The 15,797-nt window shown below is 36.4% G+C and overlaps 1 protein-coding gene across 1 annotated transcript in view; it reads right to left on the reverse strand.

The window, feature by feature from the left end:
- The window catches only part of LOC150107269 (cGMP-specific 3',5'-cyclic phosphodiesterase-like), a 453,449-nt gene that overhangs the window by 248,910 nt on the left and 188,742 nt on the right, over positions 1–15,797 (reverse strand). Inside the window, exon 6 of the mRNA XM_090391769.1 lies at positions 6,802–6,885. Coding sequence (XP_090247895.1) covers positions 6,802–6,885 — 84 coding nt within the window. The remainder of the gene's footprint in view (positions 1–6,801; positions 6,886–15,797) is intronic.

Here is a 15,797-nt window from a genome sequence, read left to right on the forward strand (position 1 = left end):
TCTTTCCATTGTATAAGGCTTTGATTAGGCCACACATAGACCACTCTGCACAGATTTGGTCACCTGGTTTTCAAAAGGATGAAGAGATGTTGGAAAGGGTCCAGAGGTGACTTACTAAGGTAATTTCTGATCTCTGGAATGTTGAATATGAGGAAAGATGTTGAGAAGATGAAATTTACAGAGTCTAATGGATAGGAGGAAGAGGGGTGATATGATAGAGACCTAGAAGTTAGTAAGGGGTTGTTATAGGATCAATGTTGGAGAGGTTTTACAGCAAACAGTGAGAGATCAGGGGAGAACAAGAGGTCATCCCTGGAAGCAGTATAAGGAGTGTGTGTGTGTGTGTGTGTGTGTGTGTGTGTGTGTGTGTGTGTGTGTGTGCGTGCGTGCGTGCGTGCGTGCGTGCGTGCGTGCGTGCGTGCGCGTGCATGCGCAGGGGAGTGAGAAGCTAGATTTTTGCATGCAGAGTGAATGGTTGGAATGCCTTGCCTGAGAGTGTGGTGTCTGCAGAGAATTTGAGTGTGTTTAAGGTATGGTACGATGAGCTATGTGTATGACAAAAGGACCTCCTAGATGAGTCTTTGACTCCATGGGGATTTAGGGATGATAATAATAATAATAATAATAATATTATTATTATTATTATTATTATTATTATTAGAGGACATTACAAATTAACTAAATAAAGCTCTTGATAAAAACAAATTTGCTATCCTCATACTTCTTGACCTAACAAAAGCTTTTGACACACTTGACCATGAAATAATGCTGAACAAACTATACTCACTCAGAAGAAGCGGGACACTACAAACCTGGTTTAAGGATTATCTCACAGACAGAATGCAAGTAACAAAAATAGGCACACATCACAGTGGGGAATACAGATACAGCATGGAATCCCTCAAGGAGCAATAACATCAACCACACTGTTCAACATATACATAAATGACATTCAAAAGCTTGGCTATACAAAGTCAAATATATCAATACACAGATAATACAGCACTACTAACGGTCCACACAGACATTAACACTGCTCAATCCAAAGCACATGACCTAAACAAAGTAACCATCTACTTCTACCACAATTCAATTATAGTAAACAATGCAAATGCTAATCATAAAGAACCCAAGAATCATGCACCCTACACAACTAATGATATATAATTGCATACTCTATTGCATTAAACCATGGAAACTGCCATTGATCCGAAATTGCACCCATAACATATGCTAAATATTTCCGTTTATACATAGACAACCACCTTAAATGGACTAAACATATATAGCATATCTTCATAACAAACTACACATTATTGCTGCATATAAGCAAGACATGATGCCAACTAATGTAAAAAAAAACCTCATATATCACGGAATTTGTTTAACAATACTAAGGTATAGCAAAACTGCCTAAGAAAACACAGCAAACAGTCACTTATCAAATTTAGAAAAACTTTACTGAAGAATTGTTTCGATGGTGCTTTGGAGACCCAATACACACCAAACAATAACTGAATCCCTAATTGCAAAACAGAAAATCCTGAGCATAAAGAATCAAAGACACTATGTACTATTACTAAGACACTAATTCAATAATGCTTACTGTAATAACAGAGAAACATATCGCATAACAAGACCAAGCATAACCCTCTACACAACCAGGGGCAATAACACTTTGTATGGAGTGACCATGAGGGTGCATCTTATACCTATACTACTCAATAACTTGCCATATAACCTAAAACATCTGAACAGTTACAGAACATTAAAACAGTGGAAATTGTATCAGCACACTTAATACTGCAAAAGTTGCCATATGCAGTGGCGCACTCAGGATTTAATCTTGGAGGGGGCCCGAGCACTCAAGATTTAATGTTGAGGGGGGGTTGGGTGAGTTGAGTAGACGATTTGAGAATACACACTACGCATTGCGTATGAGCTATGACTGAGCATTTGCAGTGATTGCCAATACATGATACCCATGATCTCCTCTGGTTCGGCTCAGGCAAATGAGCGCCCGAGCACTACCTCGTTCACCTTGCGTTCACAGCGGTCAGGATTCCCAAGAGCTATAGGGTATTCCCTTATGTGACCACTAATTCATAAGTAGCATAGAAATAGAAGGCACGACACAACATAAATTTTTTTAAAAAAATGAATTTTAATTAGGAAAAGATTTTTGGAAATTTTTCTAGTGTTTTTTTCCCTTTTTCTTTTGGAGGGGGCCAGGGCCCCATGACCCCCTCCCTGGGTGTGCCAATGGCCATATGTATCACATAAAACATAGTAACCACAACAATTAAGAAAAGTTAGTTAATGCTTAATCCCATTGGCTTCCGAAAAGCTAACTCTAGCTTTGAAGTCAGTAAGATTACCCCACCTCATCATACTTTTATTGCTAATATTAGCACCCAACTCATTTTCATAAATATATCATTTCCATCCATTTACACTATCCTATGCACAAGTTACACATACACACACTCAAAAATACTTAATTATTTAAATAAAGTTCTTAGTCTTTTATAAACCTTATATAAAAAGAACAAAAAATGAAGTATTTATTACATCAAATGTAATTAAATTATTAAATTAATATTAAAATTACTAAATGGAATATTATAATATTACTATGTAATATATGAATACTACTATGTAAAACGTAATGATATAATGTAAAATATCATGTGATAATATTACTATATATATGAAAATATAATGTAAAAAACATTATTATTATTTAAGTATAAAGAGATGATAAGCTTCATTTCGGCAATGAAAACATTACTTAAATTAAGGGGATATTAAATCCCACATAGTTTTAAAACCAAATAAGAAACTCAAAGATCGGAATCAGAGAGTTTCTTGCCGAATATAGTAAACTATAAAGTATCTAAAGTATCGGCGACACTAGCGTTAGCCAATGCAAGTGATCCTAGTACGTAGTACAATACCGGGGCAACTCGTTGCAAAGGTGGGGGAAAGTTCAGATCGCTATTCTTAGGTATTTTCCATAATGTAAAAACACATTTCCTAGGAAATGTATGCTGTTATTACATTATGGAGGGAGGTCACTACCCAGACCGGTTTCAGCCTTATGAGTAAGTAAAGCCGTCTCTAAAAATTCGGACGATCCCTAGGCCACTCAATCGTGGGCGAAAGACCGTCCATCTCACGTTGGCTCCACTCAGTGATGGCCTTCCACCCACACGCCACCACCGAGCAGAACCGCTCAAATAATTCCGAAGAAAATCATTCACCGACAAAGCCCCTCAGTGGGCCGTGCCAGAGAACACTTTCCCCGGAGACTCAAATTGCTCCCCTAAGGCAAAAACCCTAAGGGAGCGAACTCATAATAGCCCCCACCGGTTTCAGCCTTTTTTGAGGCTTCATCAGTGAGTAGCTAGACCTAATACCAAAGTGTATAGCGAAACGAACTTATGTACTCTGCGAACGAGTTTTCCAAACAGGTGCAACCATTAAGTTACTTAAGTATAAAGAGCTGATAAGCTTCATTTCGGCAATGAAAACATTACTTAAATTAAGGGGATATTAAATCCCACATAGTTTTAAAACCGAATAAGAAACTCAAAGATCGGAATCAGAGAGTTTCTTGCCGAATATAGTAAACTATAAAGTATCGGCGACACTAGCATTAGCCAATGCAAGTGATCCTAGTACGTAGTACAATACCGGGGCAACTCGTTGCAAAGGTGGGGGAAAGTTCAGATCGCTATTCTTAGGTATTTTCCATAATGTAAAAACACATTTCCTAGGAAATGTATGCTGTTATTACATTATGGAGGGAGGTCACTACCCAGACCGGTTTCAGCCTTTTTTGAGGCTTCATCAGTGAGTAGCTAGACCTAATACCAAAGTGTATAGCGAAACGAACTTATGTACTCTGAGAACGAGTTTTCCAAACAGGTGCAACCATTAAGTTACTTAAGTATAAAGAGCTGATAAGCTTCATTTCGGCAATGAAAACATTACTTAAATTAAGGGGATATTAAATCCCACATAGTTTTAAAACCGCACCTGTTTGGAAAACTCGTTCGCAGAGTACATAAGTTCGTTTCGCTATACACTTTGGTATTAGGTCTAGCTACTCACTGATGAAGCCTCAAAAAAGGCTGAAACTGGTCTGGGTAGTGACCTCCCTCCATAATGTAATAACAGCATACATTTCCTAGGAAATGTGTTTTTACATTATGGAAAATACCTAAGAATAGCGATCTGAACTTTCCCCACCTTTGCAACGAGTTGCCCCGGTATTGTACTACGTACTAGGATCACTTGCATTGGCTAACGCTAGTGTCGCCGATACTTTATAGTTTACTATATTCGGCAAGAAACTCTCTGATTCCGATCTTTGAGTTTCTTATTCGGTTTTAAAACTATGTGGGATTTAATATCCCCTTAATTTAAGTAATTATTATTATTATTATTTAAAAAATATTAAGAGAGCTGCATGAATCACGATTCAAAGCAGAAGGCCCATCTAGCCAAAAATAATGCTTAACAAACCACTTTTCTATTTCCCAGGCTCTGAAGATTACATTCCTCCAATTTAACCCTCTTAACATTTCCATCTTCATTGTTTCAGTCATCACACCCAAAAACCAAATCCAATTCTTATTTGGGTACTGCTACTCAAGAATCTCAGGAATCATCATGGGAGATTCACCATGTCCATCTTATCTTTCATTCACTGGCAAGTAACAGTGCAGTCACCACCCCCTGAACTAAAAGTCAGTGAGAGTCTCCCAAGCTGTCTCTGGACTCTATGGAGATACCCATATTTTTTATTTATTATTATTATTTTTTTTACAATAACAACTAAAGTAGTAGTATTTAATGATTCTTGGTAGTCAAGAGGGGAAAGGAAACAATATATATGACTTATTTTTCACGGTATTAACAACACCACAAACATTTTTATCAACAAAGATGTTTTATTAACACTAATATTTTGCTGATTTTCAACTCAGCATCATCAGAGCATGACACACATGTAAACGCGACAGTGAGTGAGTGAAACAATATAATTGCACAAGACAAAAGATCTAAAGTCCTATTTTTGGCGCCCTCTAATGGGAAAAAAAAAAAAAAAACAGCAGTTATCCAGGAGTTTTTCTTAGGATAACCGTCTCCCAAATTTTTGGCAAATTAATGCAACCATATTTGTTAAGGTTGGGAGAATTCTTCAAAGCCATTGCTGACTCAAAAAATAATCTTTCAGATCTATAACGACTCTTAAATAGCACATTCGTTTTCCTCCATCTAATCCTGTGTGAAGGAGTGTCGAAAGCGTGGTCTGCCAGTCCCGACTTGCCATAGTAATAGTAGCGAATGTATCTTTCATGTTCTTCCAGGCGGATGTTCACTGATCTTCCTGTTTGCCCATAATAGGCCAAGTCACAGTCACATGGAACTTCATATACTCCTGGGTGTGCTAAAGGGTGAAGTTTATCCTTTGGTGAACGGATCAGAGTTGCCAACTTGACATGAGGTTTGAAGGTGGTGCGAAGGCCATGTTTCAACAATACTTTGGCTATCTTTTCCGATGTACCTCTGATATAGGGAATAGAAATGGTCATGTTGTATTCTTGTGTATTAGGGGAGGGCAGAGTAATAGGCCTATGTAGTATTTTATCTATTTTGTAGCGATCGTAGCCATTGGCTAAGAACGTATGGTGCAGGTACTGGAGTTCAGTGGTCAGAGCTGTATCGTTAGAACAAATGGCTCTGTGTGTAAGTGTTTTTAAAATGCCGTACTGTTGGACTGGATGATGGTGTGATTGTTTATGTAGGTATCTTTCTGTGTGTGTGTAGGCTTTCTGTAAATAGAAAAAGATAGTGATCCATCTGAAAGGCGGGTGACTAATGTGTCAAGAAATGGTAAACAGTTATTTGATTCTTTTTCTACTGTGAAGTGAATTTTAGGGTGTTGGCTGTTTAGGTAGGTGGCAAAAGCATCCAAAGTGGCTTATCCATGGGGCCAGATGGCAAACACATCATCTACATAGCGCAGTAGTGCTCTGATGATGCTGAGTTGAAAATCAGCGAAATATTAGCGTTAATAAAACATCTTTGTTGATAAAAGTGTTTGTGGTGTTGTTAATACCGTGAAAAATAAGTCATGAATAATCATCAACGCCTAAGCTTATCTGTTAGAAACAATATATAAATAAATAAATCAGTTCTACAAAGAAAATATTTAGCATGCATATATATGTATATATATATATATATATATTATATATATATTAATTTTCACATTTATTAAGGTATAAATCTGATTCCGTCTGCATACTGTCCAAAAGTAATTAAACAACTACTTTTGGAGAGTGTGCAGATGGAAAAATATAATAATAATAATAATAATTTACTAAAATAAAGAGCCAAAAAAAGAGCCTAATAATAATAATAATAAATGTATAAAATAATTTTTATGAAATAATTATTATAAAATAACTTTGATGAAGGAATGAAGACAAATTCCACCTGATCTCTGCTGCACATTGGTGGAAAGCCTCCGTCAAAGGGTACAGGAAGAGGCCAAAGGTGAACACAGTCAATATTAGGGTTTGCCTGCTGGTATCCAGTGTAAATTGCTAGTGTCTAGACAATTATTGATAGGTAGTGCAAGTTGAATAGGGAGGAATTATGCAGACTATCAATAATATCAAAGTAACAATAATTACAAAATGTTTAATTACTTGGTGTTAAAATTAATTTAAGAATTACTTAAAACAGAAGTACACTTTTCAATTTTCAAGAATGAAAAATAAATACCTCTGGCCTTGCAAATTCTCTAGGCTTTGCAACAGACTTCAACTCAGTTATTCTTTCCTCATGTAACTGATTATCATAAGCACACTGCAAAAACAGAATAGTATTAATTATAATAAAAACAGAGATAAATTATTATTATTATTATATTAGTAGTAGTTATTTTTCATAATTTATTATAAAATGTATTAATAATTTATTACTGAGATAAAGAGCCAATAGGCTTCGCTTCGGCAAAGTAGATTTATTCAAATTAAGTGGATATTGAATCCAACATTATTTCTTAGCGAATAAGAAACTCATAGATAGAAAATCTATCTAAGAGTTTCATGCCAAATATAGAAATGTTGGCTTATGCTTGGACTCGCCGAACTTTTATAGTTTTCTATATTCGGCATGAAACTCTTAGACAGATTTTCTAAAGATGCCTTCTGGAAAAATAAAGATCTGCTCAGATGTTCTGTGAGTATAGAAACAAAGAAGAGAATGATAACAACATTATTATTATTATTACTTTGGCTTACTTTGGATTAGTTTGGCCAGTTTTTACATATGGAAATGCTACCTGGATATTCAAGAAGAGAATAAGACAAAAGATAGTGGCCTTTGAAATGTGGTGCTACAGAAGAGCCCTGAAAATCTCATGGACAAAGTATGTGACAAATGCAGAGGTACTACAGAGAATGAAAACAGAGACATCTTTATTGCAGGAAATGATCCAGAGAAAGATGAGACTAGCAGGACATGAATTGAGGGGATCCGCAGGACAGAGGACACTAACAGCTTTAGAAGGAAAGATTATGGGAAGAATCAAAAGGTAAAAAAAGAAGGACATAATTTGATGATATAAGATCTTGAACAGAATCATGTGACTATGCTGAAACAAAAAGAAGATCTGCCAACAAAGAGGACTGGAAGGACATGGTGCTGCACCCTTGCATTCAGAAAACTACATGAAGAAGAAAGAGGTTGAGAAGTAGGTTGCTGAAGAATGGGAAGAGGATGGTTACAAAGGTGAGGAAGTGATTATAGTGATATATTTTGCACTGAATCACTTTAGTGCTTCAGTGCAAAACAGTGGGGATGAAAAGAATATGAAAAAATCAGAGTCAGGATCAGAGAAAAGGGGATGGTCAGGATGAAGAGGGAAGTGCACTATAGCAGAGAAAATAAAAAGTGATTGTGTTGATGGGATGTCCTGAAAGAGTGGAGAATTGATTCTACACTAATGTATGCAGTATCAGAAATAAAAGGGACGAGTTTATAACATTGATTGAATCAATATGCCCAAAGATAATTGGCATAAGTGAAATTTGGTTGACTGAGTATGATATACCATCAGTACTGGATATGCTGGGATATAGAATTTTCCAAAAGGATAAAAAGATGAAGAGGAGGAGGAGTATTATTAATGGCAGCAGAGGAATTGTGTCCTTCAAGAGTCAAAATGGAAAATAGTAGTATATGTGAAGATTTTGAAGCTGTTTGGTGTGAAGTTGAGATCAATAGAATAGTATATCTAATAGGATGCTGTTATAGGTGAGGGAATGTAAATGGAGAGTACTAATAGTGAAATGTTTAGACAAATTAGTTGGACAAGTAAAAGGAAGATGATCCTAATGGGAGATTTTAATTAAAGGAATATGAATTAGAAAGAAGAGGTAATGTATAGTAACAAAGAGATGAGTTTCTGTGGGAAAACTAAAGCAGCATGTGATAGAAGCAACACGAGGTTTATCGATGTTAAATTTGGTTATATCCTCACAGTACGTGGTTGTGAATGAGGTATCAAAACTGCTGCCTGTTGGTGGAAGTGATCGTGAGGTATTGGTTTGGAAGGTAGTCAAACAGGAAAAAGTTGTTATTAAGAAGGTCTATATGTGGAAGCATAAGGTGGGTGAGTATCAGAAGCTCTGTAGTCAACTAGAGTCAATACATTGGATTAATGAATTGTGTATAGAAAAGATGGTGACAGTGCATGGGAAATGATAAGACAGCATCTAACACAAGCAATGCATAACAAGAGTTAAGTGAATAAATATATTAGGAGTGAGATGGATGAATATGGAGGAAGTACAAGACAGTTTGCAGTGAACAGATGCATGAAGAATACAAAGTACTTTTAACCATGACAAGCATGGTTAAAAAAGAAAAAGTAGTATATGAAAGGAACTGTTGGCCAGTCAGGTCAAAGCTAATCCAAGGGAATTTTTCTGCTATGTGGCAAGCAAGAGGAAAAATAATTATGGCAGGTTGATGCTGGTGGATAGCTATGGTAGCAGAGTAACCATAGCAAATGATATATAATGGAATTATTTAATGAACACTCCATCAGTGTGTATCACAGTGGTGTGAATGATGCTGTGGAACATACAGAAGGCAAGAATTAGAAGAACTGAAGGTTGTACGTCGTCTTCTCCTATATTTTACCTTTATTATCCGTTTTATCACTATTCGTCTATTCTACAATCAGACCTAAAAATTATTATTTTGGGGTTGTCTCCTTATCGGATATTGACAAATTTATATTTTTGAGCTGCGCCAGCCAATATCCTATAACTGAAGGGACTCTTATTCAGAGAGCATTCCCAGAATTTCATGCATATGCTCATTAACAAAACTCTTTACTACGGCTATGTAGATTTCAACTACCAGTCATGAACTCTAATCTACCTCTATAAACCTTCAATTCCCTCCCGCTTAGGTTCAGATTTTATGAATGGTAGTCTGATCTCATATTCAGGCAAAACTCAGGTATAAAATGAAACATGTTTATTTTGATCTTAAGACACATATAACTATATCACACATTCAATGGACTCAAGGTCATGCAAAATCAATTTATACTGAGTTAATTCTAACGTCATACTAAACAATACTAGACAAAGGAAATAAACACAGTACTATATAGGCAATAATTCTTTTCCATAAGTTACTCATTAATATACACAGATTTAACGTTAAAGAGATTCCAATCAGATTCTATCTGCTACACTAGTCTCATATATCGAATTCTGTCACACTCATACATATATTGGATGGAGATATTCAGTTGTTTGCAGATGATGCAAAGTTGGGACAAACCATGAAGTGTAGTGAAGATATTGTGGCCTTACAGGAAGACTTGAATAGATTGAGTGATTGGGCACAGAAATGGCGATGTGAGTTCGATGTTGCAAAATGTAAGGTTTTAAAATTTGGAAAACAAAGATGGGATGCAGAATTTATGCTTGGTGAGAATATATTATTGGAGGTAGAGGAAATAAGAAATCTGGAAGTGATAGTGGATAAGGATCTAAAATTTAGGGGACACATTGCCAAAAGTGCGAAGACAACACAAAGGCTTCTGGGAATGATGCGCAGGACACTGATATGTAGAAGTAGGGAGATTCTTGTTCCATTGTATAAGGCTTTGATTAGGCCACACATGGACTATTGTGTCCATATTTGGTCACCGGGTTTTCAGAAGGATGAAGAGATGTTGGAAAGGGTCCAAAGGCGACTGACTAAGGTAGTTTCTGACTCTGGAATGTTGAGTAAGAGAAAAGATTCAGAAGATGTAATTTGCAGAGTCTGGTGGACAGGAGGAAGAGGGAAGATATGATAGAGACCTACAAGTTGGTCTCTATCTATAAGGGGTTGTTATAGGATCAATGTCATAGGAGAAGTTCTACAGAGAATAGTGGGAGATCAGGGGAGAACCAGAGGTCATCCCTGGAAACTGTATAAAGAGGGTGTGAGTAGGGGAGTGAGAGGCAAGTTTTTTTCGTGCAGAAAGTTGTGAATGATTGGAATGCCTTGCCTGAGAGTGTGGTGTCTGCAAGGAGTTTGAGTGTGTTTAAGACACGGTATGATGAGATGTGCGTGTGTGTGTGTGTGTGTGTGTGAGATAAAATACAGATGAGTCTTTGACTCCATGAGGTCTTGGGGTAATAATCATAATAATAATAATAATCGTTCCCAGACAATTTGTCTAATGGAAAGCAGCTATTACAAATTAGAATAATCAGTTAGAGTTCTCTAGTAAACTGTCCAAATTCAACCGTTACACAACTACTTTCTTTCCTCTAATGCAACTGAATAACATATAACAAAATTTCTGTACTTTACCAACTCTATGCCAGAAATCAGGTCTGCCAGATCTGTCTACCTTTTGTTAAGCACGACTCGGTACTTCCATTCCGTCCACATGTAGGGTCTGGTTGCCGTCTGATTAGGCTATACTTCGCACCTGGCATTGTTTCTGCGTTGTCCTTGATTAGCTGCCAGACATACTCGTATCTGCTGCCGCTTCTAAGGAAACGTTCGGCGTTCCTTTCTGATGGGATATTTAGCAAAGGCTCGTAACTGCTGATGCTGACATCTCATGCTCAGCTCCATTTGAAATCTATCAAATATCTTTAGGAATGGGCTTGCCGTTCAACATCGCTGCCCCGTCTCACGTCCATCTCGAACAGAAAGGTCCAAAATCCCAGGAGTAAAAAGGCTTCAAAAACGGCGTGCATCGCCTTTTATTCCTACTTCTTGCACCCTCTTTTTCCTTGTGTTTTTTCACACGGCACTTCTCGATCTTGCCCCCCTGGTTGATCCTGTATTCTCCTTCTGCTCTTGGAGTGCTCTTTTCCCAGAAAGCGAACTAAAGTTATGCCATGTATGCCACTGCCTCAGGCTGTATGCTCAACCCGCACAGCTCGCACGCAACCTTTGGACTACTGTTTACAACTTACTCAGTGATTTATTGTATACAAAATTGTCTTAATGAAATTAATATTTACACACAAATTTTCTACTTAATAATTTTGAATAGACAACATTGAATCACAATAATTTACATGAAGGGAACATATATTCTTACACGCACTTAATAATTTCTTTTATTTTCTGCTGGAGTGCAAGTTTCTCCTTCAGCTTTTATGTTAAACTTGTTAAATCCTGAATGAACAGTTTCCTTTTCCAAGTTCTTCATTCAGGATCTAACAAGGTGAAAGAATCAGAGGTGTATCAAGTGTTGCTTGGGTTAGATGTTAATAAGGCTGTGGGAATGGATGACATATCACCACATATTTTTAAAGAATGTGCAAAAGAGTTAGCCATGCCCTTGTCCTGGTTATTTAATGAGAGTCTTGCAGTGGGTAAGGTTACTGAAGTGTGGAAAGAAGACAAAATAATACCTCTCCACAAGTGTGTTTCGAGAACAGAAGTTTCCAATTATAGATCAAATATAGACCAGTTGTGATCAAAGTGTTGGAAAAATGGATTAGTAAGAGAATACAGGATTGGGTTGATGAACATAAGATTCTCTATGATGGTTAGCATGGATTTGTGAAGAGCAGGTCTTGTTTTGGCAATCTGCTTATGTTTTATGATAAGGTGACAAATGTGTTGGATAAGGAATCATATACAGTAATATTCTTGGGTTTTGCAAAAATATTTGATAAATTATCACATGATAACAGGGGCAAATGCTGGTCTTGAAATTCACACTTGCTCTTGTTATCATTCAGAGAGTGAGAGGTGTGATTGAAATCTGATTATTGGAATAATGAATTACAGGTAACCCTCATATAACGCGGATGTTAGGTTCCATTGAAATGGCACGTTATATAAATCGCTTTATGTGAGACTCGGATCACATACAAAAAGTAGGGTTATGTTCCGAAATCAGTTTTTTTTTTTTTTTAAATTATACAAACAACAATGACATATCCAACAAAAATATATTTTTATTTAATTCAGGTAATTCATGCAAGTTAAGAAAATATAAACTATGACACAAATACATAGTATAAAAGTATAAAAATTACAAATTGCCATTAAGCTACATTGCACATAATGCATAAATGTTTTAGGCAAAATAAAAATAAGTGCATATTTTAATCTGTCATAGCACGAGGATTTGAGGATCAGTTGACAAACATTAGTTTTGTCATGTAATCACCTGATGCATTACTACAAAACAGTAGAGTAATTCTGTCTTTGGAAACTTTTAATCCAGGAGCTGATCTTTCATTTTTCAAAATATAGATGTGTTTCGGCATTTTTTTTCAATATAACCCGGATTCATCAGCATTGAACACCTGGTCTGCATTATAAATGTTCATAAACTTTGAGAGTTTTTTGTTTAATAAGATTTCCATCCAAAGGAATTTTCTTTTGAGTGCATCTTCTTTCCAAATCATTAGAGATTGCTTCATTTTTCTCTTAGAAAATTGCGTACACAAGCAACGAGCTTTGCACTTACCGTTGACCCAGCAATAAACACTTCCTCGGATTTTATGTTCATTGTGTTCGATTGTTTGAATTGTTGATTCATTTAAATTCAAAGTCCTTACAACAACTGGTTTTTCTCCATTTTCCAACCGATCCACGATTTTAATTTTTTTTCTTCGAGACGAATTTTCTTTTCAATATTCATTTTTCCCTTTCAATGCAATTTGTGGCCAGTACAATAAAAATAATTTTTTACATAAAAAAGCATTACATATTAATTATGTATGTAACTCACCAGAAAATTAAGTGCTCAGCTTGAGATAACACACTTATGATTTTTAATGCACTTTCCTGCCAGAAAACAAAGACAATTTTCAACAATAAACACTTTATACAGTATACAACTGAAACTGACGTACATGCATGCTAAAGGGTGTTTCCCATAATATAAATTCGCTACTTATAACTACCTGAGCGATGTGGGCAGACACAAATTTAATGAAGATAAAATTTGATTTTTAATTCACACGGTGAAAAATATATGAAAAGATAAAGGATTACTACAATTTCTAGACTGTTTTTGTCAAAACTGCGTTGTATAAGTACTGCATTGAACAAGGGTTACTACAATTTGTAGACCGCATTGTACTGAAACTGCATTGTATAAGTACCACGTTATACGAGAGCTACCTGTACTGATCATTTAAAAACTATATATTTAGAAATTTATGTACATTTAATCATACAACATTTATTTTACAAATGATATTCTATATTTTTCAATTTAGCTACTTGAATACAAATTCTATCCTACGGTTCTTCATTATGAACTGATCAATAACATCGTCATAAAAAGTTGGTTGTAACTTAATTTTCCCAAGCAACACGCACACTTGTAAAGGCTGGCTGAAGCTCACTGGCTAGAGCTACGCTGACTGCATATGGCCTGTGTTTAAGCAACAGAGTGAGACGACATGAAGGGAGCAGAAATGGCTATGTGCGCGCATGAAATCACAGTGCTGCTGCGAGGACCTGTAAGCTCCTACAACCAAACAAGCCAAGGTAGCTTTGACTAGACGAGCAAGCATCGGCCTTCGATACACAACGCAAAGCTCAATTAATGCCGCGCAAGCTTAAGACGTCTTCTGTCTACAAAAATAAAAGCCTAAATGGAAGGCTTATAAATGCATGCATTTATTAACAAATAAATAGTACTTCTTTCTCAATTAATGAGCTTGCGAAGCAAGCATAGCAAGCATGGAGAATTCGCCACTGCATGATAAGTTGGTGTACAGGATAGGAATAGATAATATATTGGTAAGATGGATTGGAGAAAAATCTCTCTCTGAATGATACCAGCAAATTGTGTATGATATAGCTGTGTCTCAGAAAAGGAAGTTGACAAGTGGTGTGCCTCAGGTTTCTGTTCTTGTGCTCTACTGTTTAACTTGTTTGTTAATAATATTTCATGTGGATTGACTGGGAATCTTCAAATGTTTGCCAATGATGAAATGTTAGGTAGAGTTATCAGGAGTGCTGATGTTAATTCCCTAATAAATTAATTTATTAATGTTAATAAATGCAAGGTGTTATGCTTTGGGATACAGAGTTATAAGGCTACATACTATATTGGTGGAGCTGTACTTCAGGAAGTGAATGAGATTTGAGATCTTGGAGTGATGGTGGACAGTGGACTGAAGTTCTGAGGGTGCATCGCAACTGCACATCGCATAGCTGCTATGATAAAAAGTACATTGACATGTACGGATAAGGAGGTGGTGTTGCCTCTACATAAGGCAGTGGTCAGCCCACATATGGACTACTGTGCTGAGATTTGGTCATCTAGTTTTCATTGTGATGAGGAAACACTAGAGAGTATCCAAAGAATAACCAAAGTGATATCAGGACTCTGGAGTGTAGGCTATAAAGTGCATTTGTGAGAATGTGGATTACAGAGTAAATTTAGTTTAATCCTTTATCCAAGTGTGAGCAAACAAAGTTTGCGCCTGAAAGTATTTTCAGGACTGGGGTAAGGTGGTACAACACTGGGCAACTCGTTGCAAAGGTGGAGCAAGATCACGACACTCCTATCTCAGTATCTCCCATAATGCAAAACACATCTCCTTGTGGATATGTATAATGTTATGCATTAAGGGGAAGGCCATTACGCAGACTAGTTTCGACCTTTATTGAGGTCTCTTCAGTGGGAGCCAGGTCTGAGTGGAGATCCCAAGCAGAAGCATTTGCAAGGTCATCTCTACCTATAGGAGCTGCCAAACAGTGTGCCACCTTTTTATTAAATTACTCTGGATTTAGAGAAAGATGTTGAAAGTTTATTTTTCATTTGGTTAGACTATAATAAATTTAATTTAATCCTTTAGGTAGAGTTATCAGGAGGTAGTGCTGATGTTAATTCCCTAATAAATTAATTTATTAATGTTAATAAATGCAAGGTGTTATGCTTTGGGATACAGAGTTATAAGGCTACATACTATATTGGTGGAGTGTACTTCAGGAAGTGAATGAGATTCGAGATCTTGGAGTGATGGTGGACACACTTGGATGTTTGCTCACACTTGGATAAAGGATTAAACTAAATTTATTATAGTCTAACCAAGTGAAAAATAAACTTTCAACGTGGATTACAGAGGTTGGTGGATAGGAGGAAAAGAGGATATGTGATAGAGACCTTCAAGTTAGTTAAGGGATTCTATCAGATTAACATAGAAGAAATAATAAAAAGAGCAGATGTTAAGATAGACAGACCAAAGGTCATCCCTGGAAGTTGT

This window comes from Typopeltis vanoorti, chromosome 4, assembly GCF_054136105.1.
Source record: "Typopeltis vanoorti isolate ZY-2024b chromosome 4, IOZ_Tvanoo_1.0, whole genome shotgun sequence".
Lineage (NCBI taxonomy): Eukaryota > Metazoa > Arthropoda > Arachnida > Uropygi > Thelyphonidae > Typopeltis > Typopeltis vanoorti.